The sequence below is a fragment of the Megalops cyprinoides genome, chromosome 18 (genome assembly GCF_013368585.1).
Source record: "Megalops cyprinoides isolate fMegCyp1 chromosome 18, fMegCyp1.pri, whole genome shotgun sequence".
Lineage (NCBI taxonomy): Eukaryota > Metazoa > Chordata > Actinopteri > Elopiformes > Megalopidae > Megalops > Megalops cyprinoides.
In genome coordinates, this window is record NC_050600.1 from 8787419 (window position 1) to 8803997 (window position 16579).

Here is a 16579-nt window from a genome sequence, read left to right on the forward strand (position 1 = left end):
CTCACACGATAAATGGAACACAACCATCAAGAATGGGAATGAGGAACGATACCAGTTTTGTAAAAGATTCCTTTCGATATCAAATTCCTGAAACTCACTCTTTATCATTGAAAGACAATTAAAAAATCCTATACATAACATAAACTGAACTAGCTAACACTATAACTCAACAATTGTCTGAATTAAGGCTCAATACTATCGTTACAATAGATCAAAGTCAGTTAAATTATGGGTCCATGAGTAGCAACATGTGCTAACCGATAAGTATTGTCAAGCAACAGGTAATAAAAAAATGAACAAGGACAAACAGGTGTACTGTATATATGAATATGTCACACGGTAATAATATTACATGGGACATTTCACAGTCCCAGATTATCAAAATGTGGGACTATATCAGCACACCTAGCCATGTACTTTTTGTCCAAATGTGTGTGTTTTAGTCCCATCAAAGATTAGGCCTAATCGCACCATCCGAGAGATGGGACAACATGATATCGAAATGCTTTAAGGCCAAACATGCATTGAATCCCTTCATGAAGAGTGTGAAATAGTCCATTATATTATTGCACATGTGGTTGAATCTCCGCGGTGATCTCCCATCCATCTTCCTCCGGTGGCACTTCTGCACACAGATGTCCCGTGACAGTGTGAGAATGCAGCGGCCAGTTGTTTTGAACAGCTCTCCGCATGGGTAATCAATTAGACACCCGTCACTCTGCGAGACGCCGCAGCTGCTACGCCATTAATTTCCCCCGCTCCGCTGGAGGCGGGGCCGAGGAGGATCGTGCCTTTTGGCGAGCCTGCGTGACTGCAGGGCGGAAAGTTTGTTCCTGTGCAGATGTTAAAAAAACACCTACGCTGTTGTTCTCATTTAAAGTATACGCCAGCTGTGTAATAAATAATCAGCTAAAAGACAGTGTTGAGGATAAAGCCACTTGAAACAGTTGCACTGTTGCAGAGAGTGTTGTACGTGTCCTGGACAGACACACATATGGCCTTGCTCTTTGTCTTGCTGCTATCTCACCATCTTTGGCACAGCAGCAACTCAAAAAAAAAATCACAGTCCCCTGTCCACATAATTCTGCTGTAGAGGTATATCTGAATGTGTGTCTATATGGTAGATTTATTTAAGTACACTTTATACCTGTACTGTTTACTTCTGTGGAAAAGACATGCGGTTAGTTGAGATATATATTACAAGGCATTGTTGTGTCACCGTGGAGACAGCTTCATAAAAGAGGTGAAATAAATGTATCGGTACATTCGAACAGTGTAACACCTCCAGACAGCACACAACACTCGTCCCGCAGTGGTACTACTCTATCTTCGCAGATAGGACGGGGTTGAAGAAGAAGTCGAAGGCGAACTTGAAGGCCTGCTGGGCTGTGCCCCTCCAGTCGGGCTCAATCTTGTACTGCTTGCCGACGGGCACCAGCTTGGAGAGGCAGTTGAGGCAGTGGATGGCCTTCAGCTCAAACACGGGCCACTTGCTGCCCAGGCGGCCCTCCAGCACCGTGCTGAACTCCACCACGCTGCCTGCGTGCAGGTTGAGCAGGACCTGCCTGAACTCGTTGCTGGCCCTGAGCACGATGTCCTTGGTGGCGTCGTCGTCCTCCAGTGTCCCGTTCCGGCCCTTCTTGTCCAGGGGCATGCCCATGGTCACCTCAAACTTGTAGCGGTCGAAGCGTTTCACGTGGCACTCGTGCTTGGCCAGGAAGCGGAGGCGGCAGAGCTCGTCCTCGTGCAGCGTGGCGTTCTGGGGCTCGCAGGACGGGTAGGCCTCGCCGTAGAGGCACCGCATCCAGTCGCCCACGAAGGCAGGGAGCAGGTTGATGACCGACTGCGCCCCGTTCTCGATCTCCGTAACCCGCACATACTTGAAGCGGCCGGTCCAGGTGACGCGGTGGCCCTCCAGGTGGCTGCAGAGGATCTGCGTCTGGGCCATGTTGGACTCCCTCCAGGCGCGGGGCCCGCACATGAAGCTGTACTGCTGCCAGGTGAGGGTGGAGTTGTAGACCTTCATGCCCTCCGAGCGGTACACGTACATCCAGCAGAAGAGGACGATGGCCGAGATCCAGACCAGGATGAGCTTGACCACACTGCTCTTGGACAGGGACTTGAAGATGTCCAGCAGGGAGAGGCTGAAGCGGGTCCACAGCCGCAGGATGACAGGAATGGTACACACCACCAGTGTCACAATCATCTTGGTCAGCTCCAGCGCCAGGAACCACTTGATGACCTGGATGACCATGACGGCGGCCAGGGCCAGGGTGAGGACAGGCAGGGCGAAGAGGAACAGGAAGTAGCCCACACAGGTACGGATCAGGCCGATGCCCGTGGAATTCTGCAGCAGCACCACGGAGAACTCGAACCACATGAAGCACACCAGGTAGGGCACCAGGAAGCAGTAGGTGCCCCGGAAGTTGCGCAGCTGGGCCATCCTGAAGAACAGGAAGAAGAGGTACATGTAGAGCAGGCAGGGTATGCTCAGCTTCAGCACCACAAACTCGCTCACCGGGATGGTGAGGAACGTCATGCCCAGGAGGCGGACAATGGCCATCCGCTCGGGGAGCAGGCTGGTCATGGCGCACACCGAGGACGCCACCTCGATGACCAGCGCCTGCCGCGTGTACGCCTCCGCCGATGAGCTGAGGCTCATGTAGCTGGTGACGGTGAAGAACAGGGCCACGGTGGCCAGCTCCGAGCAGGGGATCCACGACTTGTCTGCCACGGGGAAGGAGAAGATGACGAAGAAGACGGAGGCGATGAAGTACAGGTACGGCTCCAGGTGGTTCCAGCCAAAGTTGGTCTCGGCCTGTTCCATGTCCAGGCCTGGCTCGAAGCGCGTCAGCAGGGTGGTCAGCGCCCGGAAGTTCTCCCAGGCCTTGCTGTTCTGGAAGACTCGGAGGGTGCAGATCACCATGGAGATGAAGGAGAGGTAGAAGATGACCAGGGGGATGATGACAGCGAAGAAGTCGATGGTGAGGTTGCTGATGATGAAGAAGAAGATGAGGGCGTTGACGTGGTGGGTCGGGATGATGGTGCTCAGCCACTGCATGCCAGCGCGCGACGCCCAGTCGATCAGGTGCTCCTTGATCTCCATAATGGCGTGAAGAGGGTACTTCAGAATCTGGAGAGTGGGGGAGAGTGGGGGGGGGGACACACAACATAGCACCAGTTGTCAATTACACTAGAAATGACAGGTGTGGATTTCTCCATTTTGAAGGATTTTTGTTTTCTCTCAGAGGAGGGGTTTTACCAGAAAGTGGGTTTTTATATCCAATGCTCTCTTCAACATTCTGTTGTCTTTACTGTCCAACCTCCTGCTCCTGCCTACACCCCATCTGGACAGCAGCATTCTCCGGCAGGTGGACTCCGCCGGCGGGCTGGATCCTTGGCCTCCGTGGCCCCCCGCCGCGGGAACGGGCTCACTCTGCGCCTCTGCCTCCGGACCTCCATTTTCACTCCTCTTGCCACCATCAGGGGCATCCTTCAAAAGCCACCTGCTTTAGGCTTATCCTGTGATCCCCCCCCCCCCCCCCCCCCACCGCACTCCCCCCCACTCCCTTCATGCTGCTCTACATGAATTGCTACCCAGCTGCTTTGTGAGGACAATGCGGTGATTGTGGCAGTGTGTGCTCTCCACTGACAGCTTCTGAGATTTTTTGGGCTGATGGCAGGAAGTATGCTGATCCTTGAACTACAGTAAAACTGTACAAAGGGACACGGTAAAGACAGATAGGGAATGGTAGTCTCATTTCAAAATTGAGGAAATGGAATATTTAAAATGATATTGCTAGAGAGAGACTGGCATTGTTCCACTTGCTGCAGTTTGCAAGAAGGGACATTAAAAGGTAAAGGCTAGAGCAGGGATGGTGACGTCTTTAACACCTCATACTTCATTCTTAAAACTGCAGCATCATTCTTAATATCTAAGCTGCTGTATCCTCTACCTAACTAGCCAGAAGTTCATTACAGGTGGATCTACCACGTGTTGTCAATTACCATATTACTGACCTGTATGAACCAATCAAAAGATGCTGCTCTCAAAGAAAGGGTAATTGGTTCAATTTAGTAACTCATAACTAAGGTTACAGCTCTGGTGTTCATGATGACTCACTCTCCCGCTAGACAGAAGCTCTGTTTTTATGTTGAGTGTTATGTGTGATTGCTGTCATGTCTAATATATCTCCAACCAGAATTACGATATCCTAATATTCCTCTATTAGATCTCTTCACAGTGTTTAAATATCAAAGTGTTTCTATCAAAAAATTGCGTAATTTCACTTGTAAACTATACAATATGTCAAACTGTCGTGAGAAAATATGCCCTTAAATACCACAAACACAGAAAAGACAAGTAAGGAGTCTAAAAAAAGAAAATACGCTGTATTAAAAAAGGTCACTTTCCATAAACTTCAGAATCTCCACTGTAACAAGCAACAAAGCTACGAGTAATCTCATGCCTGACAAAAAGTCTTCTGGTTAACGAATGACCACTGATCATGCAGAGAGACTCTTCATTCTCACCACCGTGAATGGCAAGATATGGACGTGCCACACTACCCAAGATTGCAAACAGAGGACACTACCAAGGCTTGAACAATCCAGAGAATGCACATCAACGCATGGAGGCAGAACTCGGAAAATGACCCTCCTTGGCACCATTTTCACCAAAAGGCAGTGTGCAAGAATCACGCAGTGCTGCGCTGACCCAGGCCAGCTGATGAGAGATGAATGCACGCCCGATGCATGCCCGACCACCACAAACACAACAAGTCGCGTGCTGAAGGGGAGAACGTCCCTGGCACAGATGGAGCAATCGTTCAGAGTACCACAAGTTAACTCGTGCTGACGCTTGAATGCCATTGTGCATGCACTCGCTCGTCTGGGCGAGCCATTAACCAAGTCTGGTACTGTTGCTCACTCGGGTGGATACGCTTCGGTTCTCTTGATAAGAGCGTCTGTCAAATGAATGTAACGCAACGCCCTTCCTGGTGGAAGGTGAGTGAACAAAATCACAAAGACCGATTCAGCGATTCAAGGCAAAGTGTGTGGGAGGCATGGCACTGAAGGGGCAGTCACTGTGCAGTGCGGCCGGAGGTGAGGAAAGGGACGGGGATGGGGACGAGAGGCCCCCCTCAGTCAGCGAGCGGGGGGAGTCAGGCAGTGTCCGTGCTCGCCGGTTGCTCGGCGCCGTGGCATCGGTTGCTCGGCGCCGTGGCATCGGCTGCGCTTCTCACCGTACCTTCTGGTGCAGGGGCAGGTCGTCCGGGTTCTTTCCCGCCATGTCATCATCGTCGTCATCGTCACCCCCGTCTGCGTCCAGCGCGGAGGCAGGGGCGATGCCCTGCGCGTACTTCTTCGTGATTTCCACAAAGTCGTCTAAACCGACGTATTTGCTGGCTGGAGGTGGAGGTAGGGAGAAAAAAAAGATGTTATCCTAGATTATCCATCGCAACCTATGTGAATATAGGTCTGCTGAATTGGTTACAGGCGACAAAGGGGTGCATTTCTGTATATTATGTCAGCTGGGAATTATAAAATTCCAGTGATAAAAAGTGTTGAAGCCAGTATGTTATTAATCTTTCTATTTCAAGATGACTTTGAACAACTGCCAACTGTTTAAAGAATCGGATAAGCTCAGCTCAGAGGTGCAGACCGACTGTTAAAATAGCATGAATCATTATTATGACTAAGAAGCAACATAAAATGTCAGGGGCTAATTATGAATACTATTAACTACGGTATTATGAGTTAATACTTATTATATACAAACTGAATTACCCTCCTACTGATTTTAATCCCACTACAAAAGAGGCTTTAATCTTTTGTTTTGAAATGTGTGTCCCCAAAGAGGGACCAAATCTTTTGTCGTGTTTGTAATTAGAGACTATCAAATTATCAGAAGGTTACTTATTCACTTATTGATTTCTTTTTCTGGGGAGGTTGTGTGAATATTACTATTTGAGAATGAGTAAAGGATGATAGACTGGCATACAATCTGTGTAAATCTTTACAGACAGGCTGGTAACAGAATGGATCTCTGAAGACACAGAGTTACAGTCCTACACTCGCTGGTAAGGGACTGGACCTTTAATGCCACAAACAGACCGGCAGTCTTACACTCGCTGGTGACGGACTGGACCTTTAATGCCACAAACAGACCGGCAGTCTTACACTCGCTGGTGACGGACTGGACCTTTAATGCCACAAACAGACCGGCAGTCTTACACTCGCTGGTGACGGACTGGACCTTTAATGCCACAAACAGACCGGCAGTCTTACACTCAGAGGTGACCAGGCTCTCCAGGACTCTCCTCTGCTTCTGCACTGAGCTGGACACAGGGCCCGTCTTTCCCGCACCATCTGTGAGGAGATGCAAAGCACAGCACAACAGGACCTCTCAATCACTCTCTAACCCAAGCACGCTTGCAGCTGTGTAAACAACGAATCTAAAGCGTGTGTGCACAGTGAAAGTTTTTTCCTTTTTCTTTTCACTGGAGATATTAGGTGAACACTCTACCTCAACAGGGTCTGTCAATGATTCGGAAGCAGTAAACACCATGGCTCAAGTAATCCAGGGACAATACAGTACGGTGCCCTTAATAGAGACACATCTGTGCATATTTGGTTTGTGCCAAAGGTTTTGGTCATTTTATAAATGCTGAAGTATTTCTTTGAAGATTCTCATAAGGACAGTGCACAGTCCATACATCAATCACAGTTTATTCGATATAGCGCACTTAAAAAAATTCTCATAGTGCATTTCCCAGATTGCACTGAATGTAAGCAATTTAAGTCTTTGCAGATGGAACCTGGAGGAATGAGAGAGGCCCTAAAGGAATACCTTATAGTTGAGGCCAGCACTGTAGTCATTTTGAGGCATTTCAGTTTGAGGCACTTCATACTCCTCAACACAGTAAACTAACATGCCACAGCTTCCCCCAGCCTCTGCCTTTCGCCGATCACCCTGCTCGGCCCTGTGGCGGGTGAGAATCGTACCCGGGTCTGTGTTGACCTGCCCCACGTTCTCCAGCATCTCGGACACGGCCACCTTCTTCTTCTTTTCCGGGTTCAGCTTCCAGTACATGAGCAGTGCGGCCTTCCTCACCGCCCGCTCAAACTTTGTCTCCATGGACAGCTTCTTCACCTCCTCCTCGTTCTCCGAGGTGATGCCTGCGAGAGACATATGGTCAGACACATGGCCTGCACCATTCTGGGGCACTTCCCTACCCACGCGTTTGACAGGCAAATACAGCACCGTAACTCCACAGGGAGCATGGTGTAATATGCAGTTACAAAGAGAAAGTGAAAGACCAGGGCAAGAAGGTGGCTTCCAGCTCATGTTGTCATGGGCGACCCCTGACCACTGTCAGAATTTTAAAACAATGTGCAGTATATTGTAACAATGCACCAATAACCCAAGCAATAACACAAAGTCCCTGATCATTTGTGAGAGAGTATGTGTTTATACAGGCCCTAAAGATCAATAACATGGCTTTCACATGGAAAAAAAAAAATTAGAAGACCAACAAAAAACACTCTTCTTAAAACCTTAAAAGACCGCGCTCCCTATGCCACACCCACCTTTCCTCTCCGCGAGGCACCGCTGCAGCAGCTTGACGGCATCCCTGCGGCCATGTTTGGCAGCCTGGATCAGCCAGCTCACAGCATTGCAGTTGTTCAGCTCTTCATCCTGCTCCTCAGCCAGCTTCAGGTAGTATTTCCCAATCTACAAGGACACAATCCACACACCCAGGCCCATGTCAATGCATTGAGTCACTGCGGACATTAAAACAGGGGAGAGACAGAGGAGCTGCACCTGCATGGAATGGACGTTAGAAAAGGAGAGGTGAGGAGGAGGGCTTGTTATCAGAGGGATACTGTTTTGCATAGCCACAGACTGCTCACTGTATCACTTGCTTGCTTGAGGGGGTGTGCCAAGTGGTGGCTCATGGGAAATATGCACATGTCAGCAGCATTCACTGTTTTCTGTGTTAATAAAAGGGTGGTTTCTACTCTCTGTAGAAGCTAAACATGGTGATATCAGGAAATTTCCTGATAACCAGAAGGTTACAGAGTCAAATCTTAAATATGGGACTGCTGATGTATATTTATTAAAGTCATCTACCTGAACTGCACCAATAAAAAACCGAAGGTAATATGAAAAAAATATAAGGTATGTAGGTCACCCCAGATAAGGGCCTTTGCCATGCCGATATAATGCCTGTTATTCTCCGAGTATCATTGCTCACAAGATCAGGAGTCAAAGCTCATCACGTTCACTCAATAAATGGAAGATCCATGCCACTACATCCACAGTAAAGGCCCTATTAGCCTAGGGTGAAGTCTTGTGTAGGCTGGGTGTCCAGCATCATGACTGCAAGATTCAGGGCTAAAGAGCAGTACTTTCTGTAGCCTTTCTCAGAATTCCTTTGGTCAGGGACAATGGACGAGATAAAAATATTGATAATCAACTGGAAAAATGTCAGTGTTACTAAAATAGGGCCAGCGTGGATCCAGTGACTGTTTCTATTCTTAACGTCCTTGGCTCTCTTTGTGAGAGAGAGCTGGGATGCATACACATGAAATGCAGAAATGCAGCAAAACAACACATCGGGTTTATCTGCTGACTTTTCACTCAATGTTTCATGCAGAGATCCAAGGTACACTTCTCCATGAGATCTGGCGAGAAGGTGGATCAGCCGGCAGTGAAAGAACAGGGCATTCCAGGCCACGTCTTCAGGAATTTGGCCTTTAGAGGAAAGGGGTGAAGTTTTGAGCTGATGGTGGTTTTATATTCCACACAGGTAAAAATAGACACGGCAAAAAAGACTGGTCCATGTCTGTCATCATGCAAATAGCACAGCCATGTCGTGCAAAGTGTTCAGTCTGTCTCGACCTACATGCGGAGAAATGATCTCTTAAATTCACCCAAGCACCCCCGTGTCTGTCCGGCATTTCGACACTTCAAACAGCCAAAGATGTTTCATAAGAAGCGAGATGAGTCAGCGTTCCACCATAGAGGAACAGTCTTTCTGAAGAGCTGGAGACACAGACATCTCCTCTCCATGTGAGGCCACCACAGAGAGAGCTTCTTCACAGAGCCCAAACATTCCTCTCCATGAGAAACATGAGTCACAGCCAAAACATGAGCATGTGATCACATGGCAGGGAGTCACTGCCGTGTCACGCACTAAAGCTTACATCTGCAGCAAACAAAACATGTAACAAACAAAACAGTTTAAAAAGGTTTCAAAGCAGATATTAAGAAAAAACACATATATGAATCTAATGCAACATTAAACAACAAAAGCTGTTTATTTATGTAATGACAGCAATACTTACGTAAGATAGTAACAGATAGTAGCACTTGCTACTTTGTAAACAACATATTTCTCAGACTGACAGGGGTGGCAACATGGTTGAGGGGTTAGGGAATAAGGCTTGCACCAGCAGGTCGTAGCTTCTGATCCCTGGAGCAGCACTGCTGCTGTATCTTTGGGAATGGGCACTTAACCTGCACTTCTTCTGTAAATATCCAGCAGTGGAAATGGATAATACATGCAAGGGAAGATGGCCAAATGCATGCGGTAAGAAGATACAGTGTATGCAGGGAACGAGCTTATACATTGGGAAACATGAAAACAGAGACTCGTTTTGAGCCTCACTTTCACACAGTGATATCTGCAGTGAGGGGACGTGGAGAGGCAAGGGCAGTGGAGTGGGGCTGGTGTGGGAGAGGGAGACTTACATCTGTTTGGGCTTTGGCGTCTCCACTCTTCGCCCTCTTCTCCAGCTCCTCAAATGTCAGCTCCTCTTCTGGGTTGGCCTCTGCACACACATAAATAACAAGCACCACGTGTTACAGGTATAGGTGACGAAGTTACACTGGGTTGCAGAAATTCACAGGGCAGCAGCGTGGGGTTGTGGTAAGGAAGAGGGCTTGTAAAATCAAGATGTGCGACATGGATATTATGCCCTCGGACAAGATAGTTAACCTAAATTAACCCAAATTTCCAGAGCTTTATATGTAAAAATTGTAGCCTGCTCAAAGTAAGTTGCTCTGGATAATACTCTCTGTAATGCAAAATGTAACAATGCTACACCTACACCATAGAAAAGTCTACAGAAGCTGCAGCTACACCATCATCAAGTCTTGGTTTATCACAAAACGCTGCATGTTATCAATATTTAACCACAGAGGGACAACAGAGAAAGCCAGGTGCACCAGCATCATGCCCACTTCACACATCAGCACCTGGAGTAGCTCTGTAATGGAAATCAGAGTCCATCCACTCACAAGCTGACACTGAAACATCAGCCCACTGCCTCAGGCTAGCACCGGTCCCTGGTATAGGAACATGGGAAATGTGGACAGCTCCAAGTCTTCTGAGCAATAGAGGCAAAGGAGTCTTACTAATAAAGTAACTGCATTAAAGTTCTATAATTGGAAGGACTCTGAGGTCTCGGCAGCCTTGTGACTGTCAGGAGATAATGATTCCTGTGTGCATATCAATTTTCATAGCACAGCAAAAAAAATAATAATAACTTTGACCTGAGCAGCAAAGTGAGAGAAATCAATAGAGAAAGAATGGGAGAGGAAACCTTAGAGAGGGGGGGAGCAGGGGGAAGAGAATGGGAGGGGGAGACAGAGAAGAGAAGGGAGGGAGTACTATCTGTTGGTGGGTCACACTTTTTAATCAGCACAGGTCAGAAAATGGTTTCTTTAGTCATAAAGAGAATGAAGACAGGGCTTCCATTGAAGTGCAGCTGGTGAGGGCAAAGAGTCACTCAGACAGCAGCCAGCCAATGATTAACCAACGACATTGCGGTGACTCATACGTTATGAAATCATGGCATGCTAATCCATCAACAGTAGCCTTTACAGGACACTGTGCAGTCGCACAGATCTGGCACAGATTTGTGTACCCTCTGACACTGTAGCGGCCTGTAGAGATTAAAAAGGGTTCCTGACTTCCTTTGGTGTGGTCCTGCACTTAAATTTTTGCTTCTCACAGTTACTGTCTAACTTCCTCTCAAAGGCTGAACGTTTCTATTCAACATTTTCAACAACATTTTCTATTGATACGCTTGATATACTGATGGTGAATATTTGGTGCAAAATGACAGATGTCAGAGGAAAAAAAAGACCTGAACAGGTACTGTTCAGAAATTGAAGCTGCTTTGCTGATATTTTTGCCATTTTGTACTTAGTCAAAGGAACTACTGTTACTTTGTGGGAGCCAGTAACTCAATCAGTAAGCCAACCATCAAGTCAAGAAGTGAAAGAAGGACACAATCATTTATAGGGCTACAGCCAAAAACTTAGTTTTAAAAAAAATTAGTTTAGTTCCAAGGTGAGACAATGGCTTGTTCTTGAGTAAGGTTTTAACTTGAATTGTAGCAATAAATATCCAGCTGTACAAAGGAATAAAGTGTAGAAAATGTAAGAGGGGCAGGTTACTCTGGACAAGGATGGCTGTTAGGCAGATAATAATAGTGAGGGAGTTGCAATGACCTACTGCATGCTGGGTAATGCCTCCAAACACCGGGGGCTTTGCAGACCCACACTGAGCCTTTGTAGATTGATCTGGCTCCATCGCTCTCAGCATGATGGAGGTTAGTAAGCAATACCAACACTGTGTGCAGATAATCTCCTTCCATCAAACAGGCCTGAGAGATCCAATAATGTGGCCACTCGTCCGACAGAGATGAAACTGAGGGCAAACACTGCCCCTCCCTCTCCCCCTGCACCCCCCCCACCCTCCCACCCCCACCACACACACACACACAAAAATCATTATTTTAATAGCGAGGTTCGATACCTCCCCATCAGAAAACGAAAAGCAACATTCCTGCTGCTCAAACAAAAATAAGCCTTCCAGGCGGTGCGGGATGACTGCTATTGATTTTCACATTTTCCCTTTCAAGGTGAAACTGACTCATTCATTTCGAATGAGTCCCCCTCGACGTATATACACAAGATAATCCCAGCAAAGCCCACACTGATGTGACATAAAACATATGAGATATCCTGGAAGATCGAAGAGTTTCTTTTGTGAGTCCAGTCTGGGTGTTCCTATGTTTTCATCCTGAATATTGACAGATTCACAGCATTTGAAACAACAGGGCTGTGAATCAATCTTAACTTTAATGCTGTTAAGACTTTAGCGCAAAGTGCTCGGCATTTTGCGCCATTGCACTGAGTCTGTCAAGCTTATGTGACCAAGCCCAGTATGACATACAGTGCTGAACAATCCCACAATTCAGTTCACCGCTCTGAGGCGATCTGAGCCGTGGGGATCGATCACAAAAAGGACTGATCCGGCTGAGAGATGCTGAATAAGTCATAGGTCTGTCTCAGAGAGGCGCCATGGTCCAGGGCGCAGCGAGAACACAAGACCATTTGTGTGTTATTGACCTCCAGGTGGCGCTGTCCTAAGAAACAGAGTCTAGAACAACAGTGCCATTGCTGTTTGAATGAAGGCAGCGGGTGTCCCTGCAGTTTGTTAATCTGCTGCACAGCTGGCATGATAGCCTGGCACTCCATCAATCAGCAAGCTAACACAAAGCCACACTGAGACACCATGTGCTGCTGTCTGTCCACGTCTGTCCATCCGCCCATCTAAGGCAAGGACTTTACTGTCTGCAGTGCAAGCTGTACTAAGTCCATCAAAAGTCTGTACATGCCAGAAACTGGACTTTGAGGCAGGATAATGCTCTTAAAATCCAGGCAGCATAAACAAGAGCATTATGTTCGACACATATTAATTTTTAGTCCTGAGTGACAGATGTCTTAGAGAATTAACATGATCAGAAAAAATGGAGGTGGTCAGCATAACCTACTTAGATTATGATTATCCAAGGGCTTGAGAAGGAATGGTGAATTAACGCTACAGCTGTGACTCTATAGCTACAGTCGAGAGAGGGCTGTGCTTTCTGAAGCAAAGGAGAGCCAAGTTTTAGTCCTGCTAACTCGCTGTACGATAAGCCTCCAGAACAATAGCCACTGAAGCTATGTCTCCTTTATGAAGGAGATAGGATGTGGTCCTTTCTAGGACATATCCTTCTTTAAGAGACAACTGGATCTGAAACACAACCAGTTGGGATTACAATGGTTTTAACATGCAATTAGACTAGAATACATGTTGATAAAATGTCTGTTAATTCATCTTATGTAAATATTTAGCAACAACAGAATCAGGCCGACATTCAATCCAGCTGCAATGCACCTTTACCTTTGGGAACAATTGTAAGAAAGTGGTAATTTAGGTTCAGCAGTCAGTGGCATTCTTGAAAAATGTTTAAGAATCCAGTAAAAAAAGAATTCTGAGCAAATTTGTTATTGGAAGTTAAGGACAAAGCACAGCCTGGGCCTGATACTAATGGCAGGGCCATTCACAAACCCTGACACTGCTAAAATTACATAATACCATGCCACCCACTTTGAGGTAGTGTGGCTAATTATAGTGCCATTATCCTGCTGTCCTCCAGTGACATCCAATATTAGCTGCATAAGACCAGAGTCATGGTGTCCTCGTCATCTTTTCCATAGATGGCTGTATCAGACTAAGAGTTCCTATAAATGGGTGGGGATCAAAGCCCATCAAAACCCACAGATCACATTATTGCGAGGGGATGCACCAGACCAGCAGTGGTTTAAGACACCACTCTAACGAGTTCCTCTTGGACGTCCATAAGACAAAATGATCTCTGAACTGTGAGCAGACGAACACCAAGGAGGACCGGGCCGCTTCTCCCGCTAGCCTCTGGGTCCTGGAGGAAGCAGTGTTTAGCCCTGAGCCGTCTCCGGTTCCTTCCCCTACATTCCACCGATTCTTGGCAGCTGTTGCCGCATAGCGCTGCCATCAGAGGGAGCACTATCATAAACTGTTTATTCAAGATGGGTTAAATTGCTGGAGGTCGACCAACTCTTTGATCCGCTCACCCGCCAATCAGAGATACCACACGTGACACCAATATCGGCATTCTAGCTGATCAAAGGGCGAGCGTTTCTGTCCAAAGATGGACACCCTATGTGTCCTGAGGGCGCCAGTGAGATCTGCAGGTGGATAACAGAGATAATATCCTGTAACCAGGCCCTGTTTTCCGCTGATGATGTTCAGCCCATTCCTGACTTGCAACCGCCCCAAAGTGTGTCTGGAGTATAAAAACAAATACAAAAAGCGCCGAGGTCATGCAAAGAGCCAGCCTGCATGGAAACAGACACAGGCTAAGAGAGCCGTGTCATTGGTTCTGCTTCTTTTTCAGTTTTTCAGTGCACGTGTCAGCAAATGACGGCTTGTCTCTATTTCAATGAAGTACACATTTGCAAAGAAATCCCGTCTGTTCACATGACATAAAAAGTAACCGGCAAGACTACAACAGGAGGAGAGAGGGAAACAGAGAAGGAATGAGAGAGGAAAAGAGAGACAGAGTGATCTAAAGGAAAAGGGAAGTGAAATGACAGTTCTGCTACTCAGCTGACTCGTGATCTGCTCCATCGGTAGCTGTGACATCAGGGGTGACAGAGTCTCCTTCGAAGCAAGTATGACTTAAGGATCCACTGGGATCCCCCTGCAGTACATTATTGTAAGCTACACAGAATGCTCAACAGAGACTGAACCAGAAATAACCACTTCAAAGCAAAGCTGGTACCAGGCTCCAGACTGGGGTGACTACCTGCACTTCAATCACAGTCCAAGGCTGAGGTTTTTTATCTTCTTCAGGACATGAATTAAGGAGCCTTTTCACATCTTTATTCACATGATAAACCACCAGCTCAAATCCCACAGGGCTACCTAATCCGGCTGTCTGTGGCACTTTGTCCTTAACTTTGGGTTATGAATTTAAACAAGTACAGTATCACATTTTTTCGGTTCTCTCGTACTGTCATGGATTCAGCTTCAGGGGCAGCTGAATCCACAACAGTCCGAAAGAACTGAAAAAATGTGACACTGCACTTGTAAATGGTAAATGACTGTTAAGGACAGTTAAGTTAAGGACACAACACCATAGCAGTTAGACTGAATGCCTCTCTTCCCCTGCAACCCCTTCCATTTTGAACCAGGGTAGTGATGCTCACCAGCCTCAGGCCGCGCAGCGTGTTGCGGGGAGCCCCCAGCAGGGGGCGCCACGGACGGCTCCCTCGAGTTGACATCTGCCGCGATCCTCCTCTCCTCCATTACCAGGGTCTGGGCCAGCCTGGCGAAGCTGCTGGCTGCGTTCAGCTGAGAGCGGCCTGGCTGCGGGGCAGGCCTGGCCGGCTGGCCCTGAGGAGAAGCAGGCTGGGGCGAGGAGGGGGATGGAGAGGGTGGAGAGGCAGGAGGGGCGGAGCGGGCTGGGGCAGCTGGGGGGGCGGAGAGAGATGGAGAGGGTGCAGAGGGTGGGGAAGCAGGAGGGGGGGTGCGGATCGGGGTGCTTAGGGGGGCGGAGAGGGATGGACAGGGTGGAGAAACAGGAGGAGCAGCACGAGTTGGGGCCGCTGGCGGGGTGGAGAGGGATGGAGAGATGGGAGAAGGCAGGGAAGCCGGGGTTGTGGAGGATACAGGGGTGGCAGGTGGTGTTGGGGAGGCAATGGGAGAAGAGATAGAGGGTTTGGCCGCTGGAGTGGGTGGGGAAGTTGCTGGAGGCGGGGAGGCTGGGGGCAATTGAGGAGCAGGTGAAGCAGGGGGGACTGGGGGGGCAGAGGGCGCAGGGGAAGCGGGTGGGCCTCCCGGGGGTGGTGGGTCCATATTTATCTTCTCTGGAAAAAAAAAAAACAGACATTCAGTGTACATTAAGCCTGCAGTGTTGCTGCCTTCCATATGCCTGACAATCTCCCATAATAAACATGACCACAGAGAACCACATTGTCCATTGGGCTTGCACCTGGCTTCCGCCTCATTCAGCACTGTGAACCGTGACTTCCTCGCATGTGCATTCCTTCAAATCATAAGCCTAGGCAAGTATAGACCTTATTGATTAAAATTCCATGACCAATTTATTTAATAATTAAGGCAGTCCTAAAACATCCAACATTTTTACGAACTTGCTCAACGTTCTGCCTTATGAAGGGGTCACTATTACCTGGAGCCATATTAAGTGGCTTCTCAATGATTGGTTTACTTTTGAGTAAACACACACTCGATGCAAACAGACTGCTTAATGGAACACAATCAAATTCATTCTACCAGCCATTTTCTGACTGATAACACAGCCACAGCTTTGCAGGACATGTTTTTGTGAGTGGCAAAATCTCCAGAGACTTGCCTTAGATGGGTAAAAACAAAGTAATATGATTATCCTTCTTGAAGAGGTACAGTCTGAGCGATAATGCAATCTCTGATTCAATCAAAAAGGCAACCCAAGAGAGTGTATTTCTGGACATTGCAGTGATTAGTCCCTGAGCCTCAGCTGCTACCTACTTAGTGGATTGTGTGTGTGTGTGTGTGTGTGTGTGTGTGTGTGTGTGTGTGTGTGTGTGTGTGCGTGTACAAATGTACCTTCATGTCTGAATTGTCACAAGCGTGTCCAGGTTAATATGACTTCAGTAAAAAGTGCTTCCCTGGCGTAAACATTCCATATTATT

General features: G+C 47.6%; 1 protein-coding gene across 1 annotated transcript; it reads right to left on the minus strand.

The window, feature by feature from the left end:
- Nucleotides 1-235: 235 nt before the first annotated feature.
- Nucleotides 236-15256, minus strand: LOC118793299 (wolframin-like). The gene is made up of 7 exons (XM_036551420.1): nt 15095-15256; nt 9761-9840; nt 7594-7738; nt 7009-7182; nt 6292-6372; nt 5252-5409; nt 236-3133 (listed from the first exon to the last, which is right to left on the minus strand). The coding sequence occupies exons 1-7, from the start codon at nt 15192-15194 to the stop codon at nt 1319-1321; spliced, it is 2553 nt and encodes an 850-aa protein (XP_036407313.1). The 5' UTR covers nt 15195-15256; the 3' UTR covers nt 236-1318.
- Nucleotides 15257-16579: the final 1323 nt, after the last annotated feature.